This window comes from Megalopta genalis, chromosome 3 (assembly GCF_051020955.1).
Source record: "Megalopta genalis isolate 19385.01 chromosome 3, iyMegGena1_principal, whole genome shotgun sequence".
NCBI lineage: Eukaryota > Metazoa > Arthropoda > Insecta > Hymenoptera > Halictidae > Megalopta > Megalopta genalis.
The window spans coordinates 10,653,129-10,666,427 of NC_135015.1; the positions used below are offsets into that span (position 1 = coordinate 10,653,129).

At 39.5% G+C, this 13,299-nt stretch overlaps 1 protein-coding gene across 1 annotated transcript in view; it reads left to right on the plus strand.

The window, feature by feature from the left end:
* Window positions 1-1,119: 1,119 nt before the first annotated feature.
* Window positions 1,120-13,299, plus strand: part of UbcE2H (ubiquitin conjugating enzyme E2H) — a 65,004-nt gene continuing 52,824 nt past the window's right edge. Inside the window, exon 1 of the mRNA XM_033486301.2 lies at window positions 1,120-1,828. Within this exon, the coding sequence (XP_033342192.1) occupies window positions 1,776-1,828 (53 nt within the window). The 5' untranslated portion in view covers window positions 1,120-1,775. The remainder of the gene's footprint in view (window positions 1,829-13,299) is intronic.

The following is a 13,299-nucleotide window of genomic DNA, read 5'->3' on the forward strand; positions in this document are numbered from 1 at the left end:
GCTTTGTTATGTTATTAGTATTAAACATTGTTGAGTCCTAAATAAATTTTGTTTTTTTGTTGCATGTATTTACTTTGGTGGGAAATATTGAAAAATTACAATTTAAATACTAATCGCGCATACTTAATGTACACGCGATATATATTACGTCATTACATGGTTAAAAGATGTCGTCTTGCGTATGTGAATGTGTGTCGTTATAGTTTCGTCTTTTGTTTCAATATTATTAAACCTGATTAAACCTATACGCGAAACGTAAAACGGAACCAAACATATTTCGACAAATACTTTAATTTTCATTAAACTATCCCCGAGATTTTGTCACTTGAAAGGATAATATCGTTGCATCAAATTCTCTTTTTATTGTACGCAGTGCCTGTGTTCGTCAAATTTCTATTAACATGTGTTGAGGGGTTAGCTCCGAATGTCTAGAATCTCTAAACTCCACAGTTCTTGGACTTCATATTGTCGTTTCAAAAAGGTATTTATATTTTACTTCCAAGTATTTTACGTATTACTCACGCAGAGACAAGGCATCAAATGTAATTCAAATTTAAACTTTACGATATGTCATTATTGCGGTTATTTCACATTGTTACTAAGAACTAGTGATTTCTTTCCGCATGAATTTCGTTTCGGTTGTTAACAGTTATATATGTATGTACGTGATTTTCATGATCGTTATTTTTTATATTCACATTACTTATTAACAATTAGAATTTTAAGTTGTTCTTTGTCGACGCACGTTATCTAGATTGTTCCTCGTAGACAGTCACACAACCGTACAGTAAATTGTTCTACAAAACTATAATCTTAATATTACAGCGAAGCTATTGTTTTCGTAAAGTAAATAAAATATTCATATTTTGCATAGTTAGCTTACAAAAGCGATAATCCGTCGGATAATCTTCTCTACCACGTCACGTTGAATTTTCAATTTGAAAATGGTAACGCGAGTGTGCGGATAATGGAATTTGAATTGCTTGTGTTTAAATAAAAGGGGGAGATAAGAAAAGGAGTAGCATTGGTTCTGGGATTCTAGTGACATTGGTCGCGCGTAAGAGTCGACAGCAGGGATTTTGCATCGTGCGCGCGCATCCTCTGGCACGACGTGAGACAGAGGTAGTAGTAACAGCAGCGAGCAAGAGAACAGTGCAGGAACGAAATCAGATGTGGTGAAGTCCGTGAGTTGACAGGTCGTGGGGTGCACGAGAACAGGCGTTTCGAAGTGGCGGAGGCGGTGGAGGCTCAGGGGAAAGGATTGTTTTTTGTGTGCGCGAGAAACGTGTCGGCAGTAACAAGTCTCTCGGACGGGATCGTCGTTGGTGATGATGAAATGATCCTCTAGCCCGAGGATTTTCGCCTGGTCCGTACGGACAGAGAGGTAGACCGTTTGTATATCGTTGCTGTTCGAGGTATCGTGCGCTCGTTCATCCGTGGAAAACATCGGTGAACGCTGACGTCGCGGATTTAGACTCTTGTGTCGTTTTCCTTCGTGGTCGAGAGAGCATCGAAGATCTAACGTCTGACTGGCGAGCGTCGCGCGCGCGTGTCTTTGTTTTTTTCTCTGTTCGCCGTCTTAGTGCTGAATAACTGGTCAGTACGGGAAAACAAGAGTGTGTTGTACGGGAGCAGTGAAATACTTTCAGTTGTTCGTGAATATCACGGTGGTAAACAATCCGCAGCAGTCAGAGGCCCTTCCGAAAACGACAATCGAGCTCAGCTGATTGAAGGACTTGCTGCGAAGGGCTCTGCTGCGTTAATAGGCGATAAATATGTCGTCCCCCAGCGCTGGAAAACGACGTATGGACACGGACGTTCTCAAATTGTATCCTTGAAATTCACTTTTATTTCTCCTACTCGTTATTTGTGTCTCTTGTCTTCTTTTTTCTTCCTCTTCTTCTTCCTCCTCCTTCACCTCTTCTTCCCCTACCCTCCACAACATCCCTCCCCTTGACATCACCACTGTTGTTCCCCTCCATCTAACCAGCCCTCCCACTACGCCTTGCTGGTTCTCGCTCTTTCTTTCTCTTTCACTCTATCGCACGTGCTTGCAATCGTGTGCAAGAGAGGCCTGCACATGGTTGCGAATGCAACAAGACTACGTAGTATGTGCGAGAGGGTTAGACGTTAGAATCGGTTGTTTATATTAGGCACGTTTCGTCTATAGGTCGACAAGGAAGAATACGGTGCAATGTCAACGGTGTTTCGCGACAACTACGGATATTTAATTTCTCGTTTCGTCGATGACGGGACACAGCTGCTTTTAACCAGCTGACTCTACATCCGTTCGTTTTCTGCGCAGCTTTATCTTGTTCACTGGCGCGCAGGTTCTCTACGTTACCTTCTGATTTGACTTTTTTCCCCGGTTTGGATCGTATTGTGTCCGTATCGTATTTCGTTTGCAGATTTGTCTTCGATTTTTACGGTTACGCGTAAATCAAAGTAAATATTTCGAATCGCGCCAGAAAGCATATCGAGGTTACGTTGTTCGGATTTGAAATGAAGTAAAGCGCGACAAACGGTAATTGCGACGTCATTGGCATCTATTATTTCGGTCAAACGTTTCAAGAATGACGCAAAGTGACAAAAGACGTTCATGATGCTTTTGTCACAGAAGACATTATTATTTTCCTAATCAATCGCGTACCAACGTAAGCGGTTAATTATTTCCATTGCCAGACAGACGTTGAACGAGTCGTGTTAGGTGCAAAGAACAAAGGTAAACTTTCATAAAAGCTAACGAAAAGGCGTGCGGTGGTATTTCTTTGTCAACTCCGATGGTTACATAAACAAATTTGTCTATCTTGAACAAGTTTCGAATGTATTTCATATTCAGCGTGTGATATTTAAAAGGCAGATTATAGGAGAGGTTAGTTGAGCGAAGGGGGGGGGGGGGGGGAGAGCGAAAGTATTATGATGAGTGACTGTAAAACATCGCCGACGTAAACAACTGAAAAGGAACGATGTGTATATGTATCACATCACTGACCCGATTTGTAAGAAATTGATTTTTGCGTACCGTGACGTTGCGTTTCGCTTATCAATTTTGCACAGTGGCGCGAATATGTGTGCGTTAGGTTTTCTAGAGTGGCGACGGTTTCCTACACGGAGCTCTTTCGTGACAACATCGACTAGTCTTTGTTGAAGCTCGCATTAAATTTTCAAGTGGTCCGATAGGCAAAGTGAATTGAGTGCAATCATTTGCATCGATTTCTCCGACAGTGAGGCCCGGTTAAATTACACATTTTTCGGAAGGGTTGCTCTAATGGCGCAGCACGTGCGTCTACGTATACAACATTTGTGGTAATTTATTTTCGGGCTGCGGCCATGATCGCGTGACTGTTTCCAATAATATTACAATCCTCGATGGTCACGGTTCCGTTTTAAATTAATTCGATCGAATTTCGATCTTCCACATATTTTTCGACTGCTGTATAAACGGCGGTATATTATTTAAAATTAATAAGCGGAGAGGTATTTAACTGCCCAAACGGTTAACATTTTCGAAATAGCTACAAGTACTCTAACATCTAACTGTGTTAACTTTCCCTCAGATATTGAAACTGTTCCAAAATAAATGATTAATGAATGTCTTATCTGAATTAGTTCATGTCCACTAGCACTGCGAGTGTTAAGAGATCAACTGGTTAAGAAAATCTCGTAGAAAAAAAGCAGATAAATCATCATAAACTCCGAAGTCGCTCATCTTTTCCGTATGAAGCTAATATTCCCCAAAGCGAAATTTTATTTATGAAAAACAAGTTTCTCGTTTCCTATTCAGGAAGTTTCAGTGTTCTGATTATACATATTTTGAGGCATCTAGTGCTTAGAATTAATAAACTGTGAATTTATAACACATGCGAGCAAAACAAGAAAAATAGAAATCATAATAAAATTTAATAATATCTCTCCTCTATTTTCATCTGATGAATTTCCATTTTAATTCCATGTTCTGCAAATTAATGCTATTAGAGTCGTAAACTTATATAAGCACCTGTAATATAATTAGCACACCTGATGAATAACTTGCTACTTTTTGAATATAATTTCGCATACTTCTAAGACAATTTCCAATTAAGAAACAAATATATTTTCACTAAAAGGCAAAATCTTTGCTACAATTGGTTAAAGCCAATATCGATCCTCAATTCTTGTTATGCAGCTTCGTCGCTTAATTGCTATTAAAATATGATTTTTTAAAAATAGTAACTTCATAGAAAAAAAAGCGAAGTGCAAGATTTATATCGAATTATTTGCGATTTGCGTTGTTACCATGAAGTGAAAGTTAGTTTCATGCGTTAGCATAATACACACAGGCAATTGCAGTAACTAATTTGACGAGAGCGGCCGTTTTTATCGTTTCTTTCATCGGTCAAGAATATTCTTATTTGATTCCGTGATGCACCGACGATCCGGTCGAAAGCTGTGTGTATTCGTTCCGAGTTATTTCGTAAACGTGAATGTGAGGGAAACTACCTCTGACTCTGTCTTTTGCCAGCTGTTCTTTGTTTTCCGCGCTAAATTCTCTTCGTCTTTACGCAGATACTCCATCAACAACGCCACTTTCTACACTTTTATTATCCATTGTTGCATTCCTTTCTTTATTCACTCGGCGTTGCTTAAGCTGCTCTTTCAAATCCAATTTCCTTCGGGAAAATGTTCACCAATATCATAAATCTTTCATTTTTTCTATAGAGACTGAAATCATTTTGTTTATGTTAAAAGAATCTTGATTGACTCTTTTAACTTTTTATATTTAAAGTAAATTTCCTTAATGTTGGATTTAATATCACAAAACGACCGAAATTTTGTTGGTCATCAAATCAAAGATAATTTGTTACCATATGTGCATATTGGACAACTTATTATTAAAGCTACACCTGCAACAGTATATTCTATAATATTAACATTTTAAAGGGAATTTCGAAAATCGTTGTACACTATTCTATTATTTTTCTCTACTTTTTTCTGGAGTTAATTGATTTGGCAAATGAGCGGCTCGATTATTTTAAAACAATAATATAAGCGAAGGTGAAGAATAACTATTGAAGAATGAAATAAGAGGATAATACGCACACCGAATGGTTTCTTCCAACGGTTTGTTCGATTGTGTTCGTCACTCCCATTATTTCTTACGACATAATATCGATTTGTATTCGTGCATACTCGAAGTCTTATTGAATGTGTGCAATTTCGTGGCGGACTTAGGTGCCCCATAACACTGCCCACAGGAATTAGATCGCATTAAAAGGACATTTCAAAGTGTTGCAAAACGTATCTATTAGAGCGTTCATCGTATTATCGTGACGGCTCACCTTGAACGCCCACATGACACGAATGACAAGGTTTACTTCCTCTTCTAGAATTGCAACCGCATATTTACATGCGTACACCTTCGGTCGTTCCAGTGTTATTTTTATTGACGGAGCTATTGTTGTTTGATAGATTGTACCATGATCTTGGAACATGTGCGCAGAGAAGTAGAACGAAACTACCATACCACTTCATTGCAGTCGTATCATTAACGAATTAATTTGTTGTTAGCATCCTCTGACCGTTGCTGTTCATTTTATGTTCATACATATGTATACGATAATTATTATTATACATTAATCGAAGTTATTTTATGTATTATTTAATTTATTATTTTATTTATTATTTCTGCTTATTTAATCTTACTACGCTTAAATGTTTAACTTAATTCTATTAAACTGTTTAGACTAGTTTGCAAAGGATTGTATCTTCGAAACTGTTTCGTACTTTTCGAATCATCTCGTACATATCTATGTATAAATACGATCACACCTATGAATAACTTCTGTGAAGTCAACTACCGGAAACTAAGAAATAGCGTTAGTATAAGTGGTGATTACGATCATCTGACAAACTGCTTCGATTGCTACGTCTTAATTATTTATATTCACTGCTGTTCCCGCAATGAAAAATAATGATCAGTTTGCTAAAAGCATTCAGACTTTTACGGACGCAAGAAAGCCTTGTCAATAAACTCTTCCTTCTCGTAAAATTACTCTACAAACAATCAATGATTGTTAACCGTACCGGGTCTGCGGTCGCCTAGTAATTGAATTAATTAACGTCGACAGTGCTCTGCTGAATTGTTTTGTATATCACGATACCATACGAGAACAACGCTTTGACAATTAATTTCTGTTCCATCAACAAATGCTACAAATTTCGCGACCGCTGTGGTAAATTACTGTAAATGTGGTTCAAACAAGGGGAATGAGAAAGTTAAGTTATTAAACTACATTACGATAGTGTCTGAATGCGATCGATAGTGTCTTTTACCGTAGTGCTATAACAGTATGTAGAGTTATTCGTAATTTCGGGGATCTATATTTCCGGTTCTAATTAACATTTCGCACTCGAAGCTATTCTACCTTCAAATTCAAAATAGTTTCTCTGACCTACGGTATTTCCATTTTATTTTACATAATCCATCTTTTGCGCATGATTCTTGTGACTCGTATAATAGTTACACTTTCAACAGTTTTATAAAAATAAACAAATTTGCTAATGTAGAAATTATTTTGAATCGCGTTATAACAATTTCTAGCGGTGGTTCGGGGTCGTCGCTTCGTTTAGCGACATGGTGATAAGACAGACGATGGAAGTTAAACACATTTTTCGCTCTGCTCTCGAATTGCGTTCCCGTGGCAGGTCAGCGCCACTGGCTCGCGCGGGTGCGTAACTGCCATAGTTGTCTGGTAAATTACATCCAGACAGTCTATGCATCTCTGTAATTTCCATTAGGTGTTCGGTAACTTGCGCGCACAGGTGGCGCACACGCAGATGCAGTTCCCGGAAGTAATTTAATTATGGATGGCCAGTCCACAATGGACCTCTCCTAAGATTCCGTGTGTGCCTGCCGAAATCAACCTGATCAATTAGATGATAATTAACAAGGTTCTCGGTATGGACGGTTAATGGTTCACCGTAATGGCCTGGCGGGCACGCGAGCACACGTGAGAAATCCACGGGACGTTATCCGCGTAATGCAGTCCGGTGCTCGTTGATATGCGCGTATAATGTGCACGCGTTTTGTCATATGCCTTGCCGATGGCTTTCCGTGACGAATTTGCCGTTTTTTTTTGCTATCAAGTGTACAACGAACAATGCGCTTGAGACTATGTATTACCATATTTCTTCGAATAGCCTACTGTTTCATATTGGTCAGGTTTGAAAACAGCAATTTGAATGTAAATTCCACGAAAGCTGTTACACACACTTACAGGAAAAATTTGTTGCACCCATTATATACGTAGTCGCCTGTCGATATTCACACACAGCGATCTTGCTTTGCAGTATGTAAGGTCTTAGTGATTATTAGGCTGCGGATTTTATGCATTTATAGCAAAAATTAGTGACTGAAATATAAAACTGTAACGACATAAGAAAAATTCAATGTTCTTTTTGTTTTATTTAATTTCTGTTTCTTACGATCGTATTTGAAAATCTTTATTTTGCGACATAAGTTTGCGACAGTAATACATTATCATTTGTAGCTTTGTAAAGAAGATAACAGGTTACTCACCACCTTGAAGAATATCAGTTGATGCACTCCTCCGAAGGTCATTCGAACAGCAGTATGTAGTCGAAATCGGATCCTTATGCAAAATAAAATTTACTGAACGTCGTTGCGAGAAACTGAAACTAAATTGTAATTTCTTTCGTCCCTCTATGTTTTTAATAAGTTGAAACTAATAAGCTGGTGTGTTCTTAAGCACATTTAACGACACCTGCTCATTTTTTGCTGGAAGTGCATCAAATTCGCAGTCTAGTTATAGCATTACATTGATAAAGACACGTGGTTCTATTTAAAGAAAAAGTGTCGATGACCTTGAGAACAAGTCTTCTCTATCTCCTCTCCGGAAGCAAATATCTTTTTTCTTCGAACTGAACACAATAATTGCTGAACGATGTAGTCCGATTTCTCATCGGGCGTTCGAAGAACGCATCTCAAAATGGAGGGGCTGTCCGATTTGTCTATTCGGCGCGTCAAGCAGGTACATTAGGACGATCGAATTTCGGAATCTTGTCAAACGTGTACAATCGAGAAGGAGTTAGCGAGGTCATCTCTCGGTCCAATGCTTGACCTTGTTTACGGCCAGGATTACATTGGCCTTTCGCTATCAGCTCCCGAAATTGCGTCTCTTCTCGAATGCATAATAAGCGATCGTATATAACGCTGTCGCTGGTTCTTATCGCCGAAACTTTTCTGCCGGCTAGGTAAACACGCGGGGCATTATCACGGAACACCGCGTGAGCCATATTCACTTAGCAGCTCGATTGTTTCTCTAAACAACCACCGGTTCCCGCACTGTCCTTTCCCAACAATGCTCGAATTCTCGTTCTTTTTTTTCATCGTGCGACTCCGACGATAGGATCCAAGGCTACTCGATAAACGACGATGGAAGATAAAACGTGAACGCTCGAGTTATTCAATTGTATACAGAACGTGTCTGAAATCGTGATAATGACAAAAAAAAAAGCGGATAATTCTAGGTAGCAAGCGAGGTAGCATGCCGAAAATGTGGAACGATATCTGCCGAACGGAGTTTACTTAACGCGCCTGCTCGTTATTTACGATGTCTGTTCGCTGCGGACGTGCATCGAGCGGAATCAGTGGCGGTATCTTTCCAGAAAATGAGATTCTATGCGAACAGTTCGTTATACATTCGACATTTCCGTAATTGATATCCATAAATATTGCAGCCGCACATGTTCTTTTGGTATCTATCATTTGCATCAGTCTCACGATAGCCTTATCTTTCATCTTCGTTCGCTGGATAACTTGGTTCACGGTTCTGTTGGGAACAGCTGATTCTTTTTGAGTTCAGAGAACAACGTAGTACAGTCGGGTATCCTATAACGGGCTATATTCGTTCTAGAACCTCGCTCGTTATAAGATACATTGATTGATATTGATATATATGTATATATATCAATATTTAAATATCATAAATTAAATTTGTAGTATGCATATATATCTGCGTGTTCTTACTTTTTTTTTATTACTTATTATTTATTTTTATTACTTTATCCTATTTTGTAGTAGAGTAAATTCTCCCTAATTGACCCTCAGCTTGGAAAATCCGCAAGTCTCGAATAATCATATCTCTTCTTCCGAAATTGTCCATTTTTTTTGTGTACAAGCTGAGGGTAAATTGGGGAGAATTTACTGTATTCAGTAATAGCTGTGCTGTATATTTGATAATAATATGTATTCCGTGTAATATATAGAGTGTCCCATTTGAATTAACGCACTTAATCATCTCCAGAATTATAGATCGTTTAAAAAAACGTGTCAAATGAAACTTACCCTGTGTACACAGCACAGTTGTTACTGAATACAATGATTTCACACAAAATAGGATAAACTTAACACGAAATAAAAACATATAAGAACATGCAAATATACACACTACAAATTTAATTTATTATATTGAAATCTTGTACACTGGACGTATGCGAAAATTTATACAAAATTATGGAGAAGAGGAAGGAATTGAGTCATCGATCCTACTTTTATTGAATTTGAATTGAAAAATCAAATTGTGTTCGCTGTAGCATTCGTTCGTTGTTGGATACCCCACCGTAGTTCATGATTGTGCATAACTACAGAGTAATAGCGAAAAATGAAAAAAAAATCACCCGATGTATTCTGTAAACAATAAGATTAGAAGCCCGAGTAATTCGGACGCAGGGATTAAGAGGAACGGTGAAGGGGTATTAGCGCTTCGAAGGGTGCCAAAATTCAGAGGAATAAAGGGTTCGCTGCATGTATCTGCCAAGGAAAGAAGGGAAAGAGAGAACGCTGATGTATGTACAGGGTGTCTTGAAAAATGAGTAAAAGAAACAAATAACGTGTCAAAATTATTCGATTCTGATCTTTGCTTCTGCGATTATTAAAATGCTTTCGTTCAAGCACTTATACGCGATTGCGTTCAATCTTGTCATTATTATACAGGACTAGCGTGTTAACGGAGGTCGCAAGATCACTATTCTTGGAAACAGACTCGACGGAGGAAATAATATGACACAGTAGAACTTCGATTATTCAAACTTGCAACCGAAATTCTTTATAATCCGAATACATTGTATATGCAAATACATAGATCGATCTAATGCGATGCAAATAGAACACTACTTGTTATACAAATCAGGTTTAACGTAGCACAGGAATTAATTTCTTGCGCTGCGATTTCTTTCACACATACGTTGATTAACACTTCTTCGTCGTTAATATTTTCAATGATGATAGGACAATTTTTGTTGCTTGTATATCTTCGTTTACTTTTATCCCTAGATTTTGAGAACAAAAGAATCAAATTTTATCTTGATTTAGTAGAAATGAATAACATTCATATTCAGCAGACCATCGCTAGACTGTGGACCTTTATGCGAAACAGAAATTTTGTTATACAATTCTGCGAAACAGAAGTTAAAGAAAATTCTATTTCTTTTTTTTAATAGTTTCGGTAAATGAAAAACAAAGTGAAAATATCTTTAAATTATTTTGACGCCTTCACTGATCCGTATTTCGCCATTTCAACCATAAACGGATAAAACCTAATTATTGTTAATCCTATCGATCTCTAGAAATGACTAACGCGCGTGTCACCATTTTTATCGCAATGTGAACATGAACAAAGAAATTGATTCAATCGTTTCTGAAGAGAGAGCTTACATAATTTCAACAATTTGAAAATGAAAAATGCGAGATCGGCCATTTTAACCGGCATGGCAGCTTCAGTGTTATGCCTGAAATCTTTACAACGAGTATAATTCTTTTGTTATAGCGCAAGCGATTTAATGATTTATTCTGTTATCCGAACCGTATTTGTTTCTCATGTACAGAATATGTACTTCGTTTATCTGTTCCGTGTTGGAATCGTCGCACAATTGCTTGTACCATCCGTGCCGAGGCACCCTGTATGATTAGGTTTAACGATCACGTTCGTGGTTCCTCGCGCGCCCGACGTTCCTTCCGATCGAATGTGACTCGATCGAACAACGGTTAACGTATCTCGTTGCGAAGTTATCGAACACCGCAGATAAACGCGGGGGATCCGAGGGCGCGGCCTTCCAAAAATAAACAAGCTCGAGGACGTCGCGACAGATCTGCGCGAAGAAAGAATATCGTTATTCCGTGTGGATTATGGCCTGCATCTCGCGGGTAAACATGTAGTTAAAGATTGCACGCGTCTTCACACGTGTTGGCATTTGCGATGACGGATGTACGGCGACTCATGCTGTCGGTGCCCATAACTTGTACTTGCCGAGGTGCACTCGTTTGCAGTTATATTTTTTCCTCTCCGAGCTTCATGTGGCAACCAGCCAAGTCTCGGTGAATTCCGAGTTCTTATCTGTTTGTGGAATAACAGAGCAAACTGACAGGCTTTTCAGACGAGAGAGAATGCGAACCATATTTAACCTCTTGACTGCAGATCGCCGAGAAACGAGACGCATGCTCAGCTTGGCAGAAAAGTGGCCATAATTGGTTCGGTTACAAGGGAAGCCGGAGAGATGATTGCCAATTTTAATACAACGGTGGCAGAAAATGCTTGCTATCAAAATATATCAGACGCATCTTCGTTTCCTTTGATGCTCGCGTTGCGGAGGGTGGAAACAGCCCTTGCGGTTGAGGTCGAGAAACATATTTTCTATGCAGTTCAAACAGAATTCATCTCGTTGCGTATACTGAATTCTTTTTTATTCTATATAATAAATTAACAAACACGTACGTACGTTTACTAGAAACGGTATAGACGCATTTCTATCCGAACTTTCGCCAAAGTCTTTCGCAACTGTTTACATTGTAACCCACCACGTGTTTGACTTTATGGTGCACTATATTTTACGGTTCCGCTGCAACAGATGCGGTGCATGTCAGGTCTATCTCCAGGTGGAATCGTTCATGGCAGTACACTCCCCCTACCACTTGTAACAGAACCAAAGATCGCTCTCTGTCTCTTCGGCAATGAAACGAAGGGGCCACGCGATGAAAGTAGCGGAAGGGGGCGGGCCGATACAATTACAAAACAAATGATTATAACAGTATCATTTTCACGTCGTGCGTTTGTGTTGACACAATTAGAAGGAGCCTCGACATGTTATTGTCTTCATAGAAGCGACGACAGGTCGGGGCCAGTCATGTTTGAGCGCTCCGTAACGCGAATGAAAGGCTACGTTTCGGAGCAACACTTACGCCATAGATCATGGTCATTTCTATTTGCGCATACACTTTAGCAGAATTTTTACCAGCTAATTGAACAAATTTCTATGATAGAAGCAGAGTCGAATACAAGATTAGTGCAAAACGAACGAACGTGTACCCATTAATCTGTCTTCCCGAAGGGAATACTCGGAAGACTCGTGGTCCATAAATTCCGTGAAACTGGAGAACAGTTCGTCGACTTCGAAGTCACTGATAACGGCTAGCTACTAATTGCGCAACGAGATAATTACTCGACTAGAGTTAGCACAGCAGGCCCGATTAAGCCTGAAGAAAATCGAATAATTTTAATGACCCCGACACCCCGGCACATTCAACCATCGCATCGTTGGGCGCGCGCACGCATGGTGTACTGTGTAAACAACGGAAAAGGACGGAAACGATTGGTCAATCCCCGAGATCCGTTACGGAGCATTTACTTCTGGCACGATGTTGTTGTTTACAATGTCGACCGAACCAGCCAGCATTTCGTTAAAGCCAGACCCCTCGCAGTTTATTCGAACCCCCCTCCCCACCCACGATTCACCATTTGCTTCCTTAACTGTCCGTCCTTGTTCCCGTGGTTCGCTCCCAGTTGCCTGTATCTTCTTCACTTTCTGCCTTTCACACACACACACTGGCGCTACTACCATCGAACGGCGGGCCACTAAAACTTCAAACATTCGAGACGCACACTGTACACTGTACACGCTGCCACATCAAAAATCGCAGAAATAAGGATTCGCCGTTCACAGCAGCCACGGTAACTTCGTAAAATCGAAGCAATCGATTTGGGACGGGGGCTGAAAAGTTAACACGTTAAGCGCCGACATTAACCCCACCAATCCCCCGCAATATCGAAGTGATTTGATTAATGGTACCGAAATTAGAAAGTTCAAATTTCCTATAGGGTAGTGGTGCCGGTTACCGTGGGGTGGCCAACTTTATATTTACCGATTATAATACGTTTGAAATTTTGTAAGTCACAGGTAAACAAAATATGCACGTATTAACACGTTGACTGCCGCGTCACCCGTATTCGGGTGACAGCAAAAGTT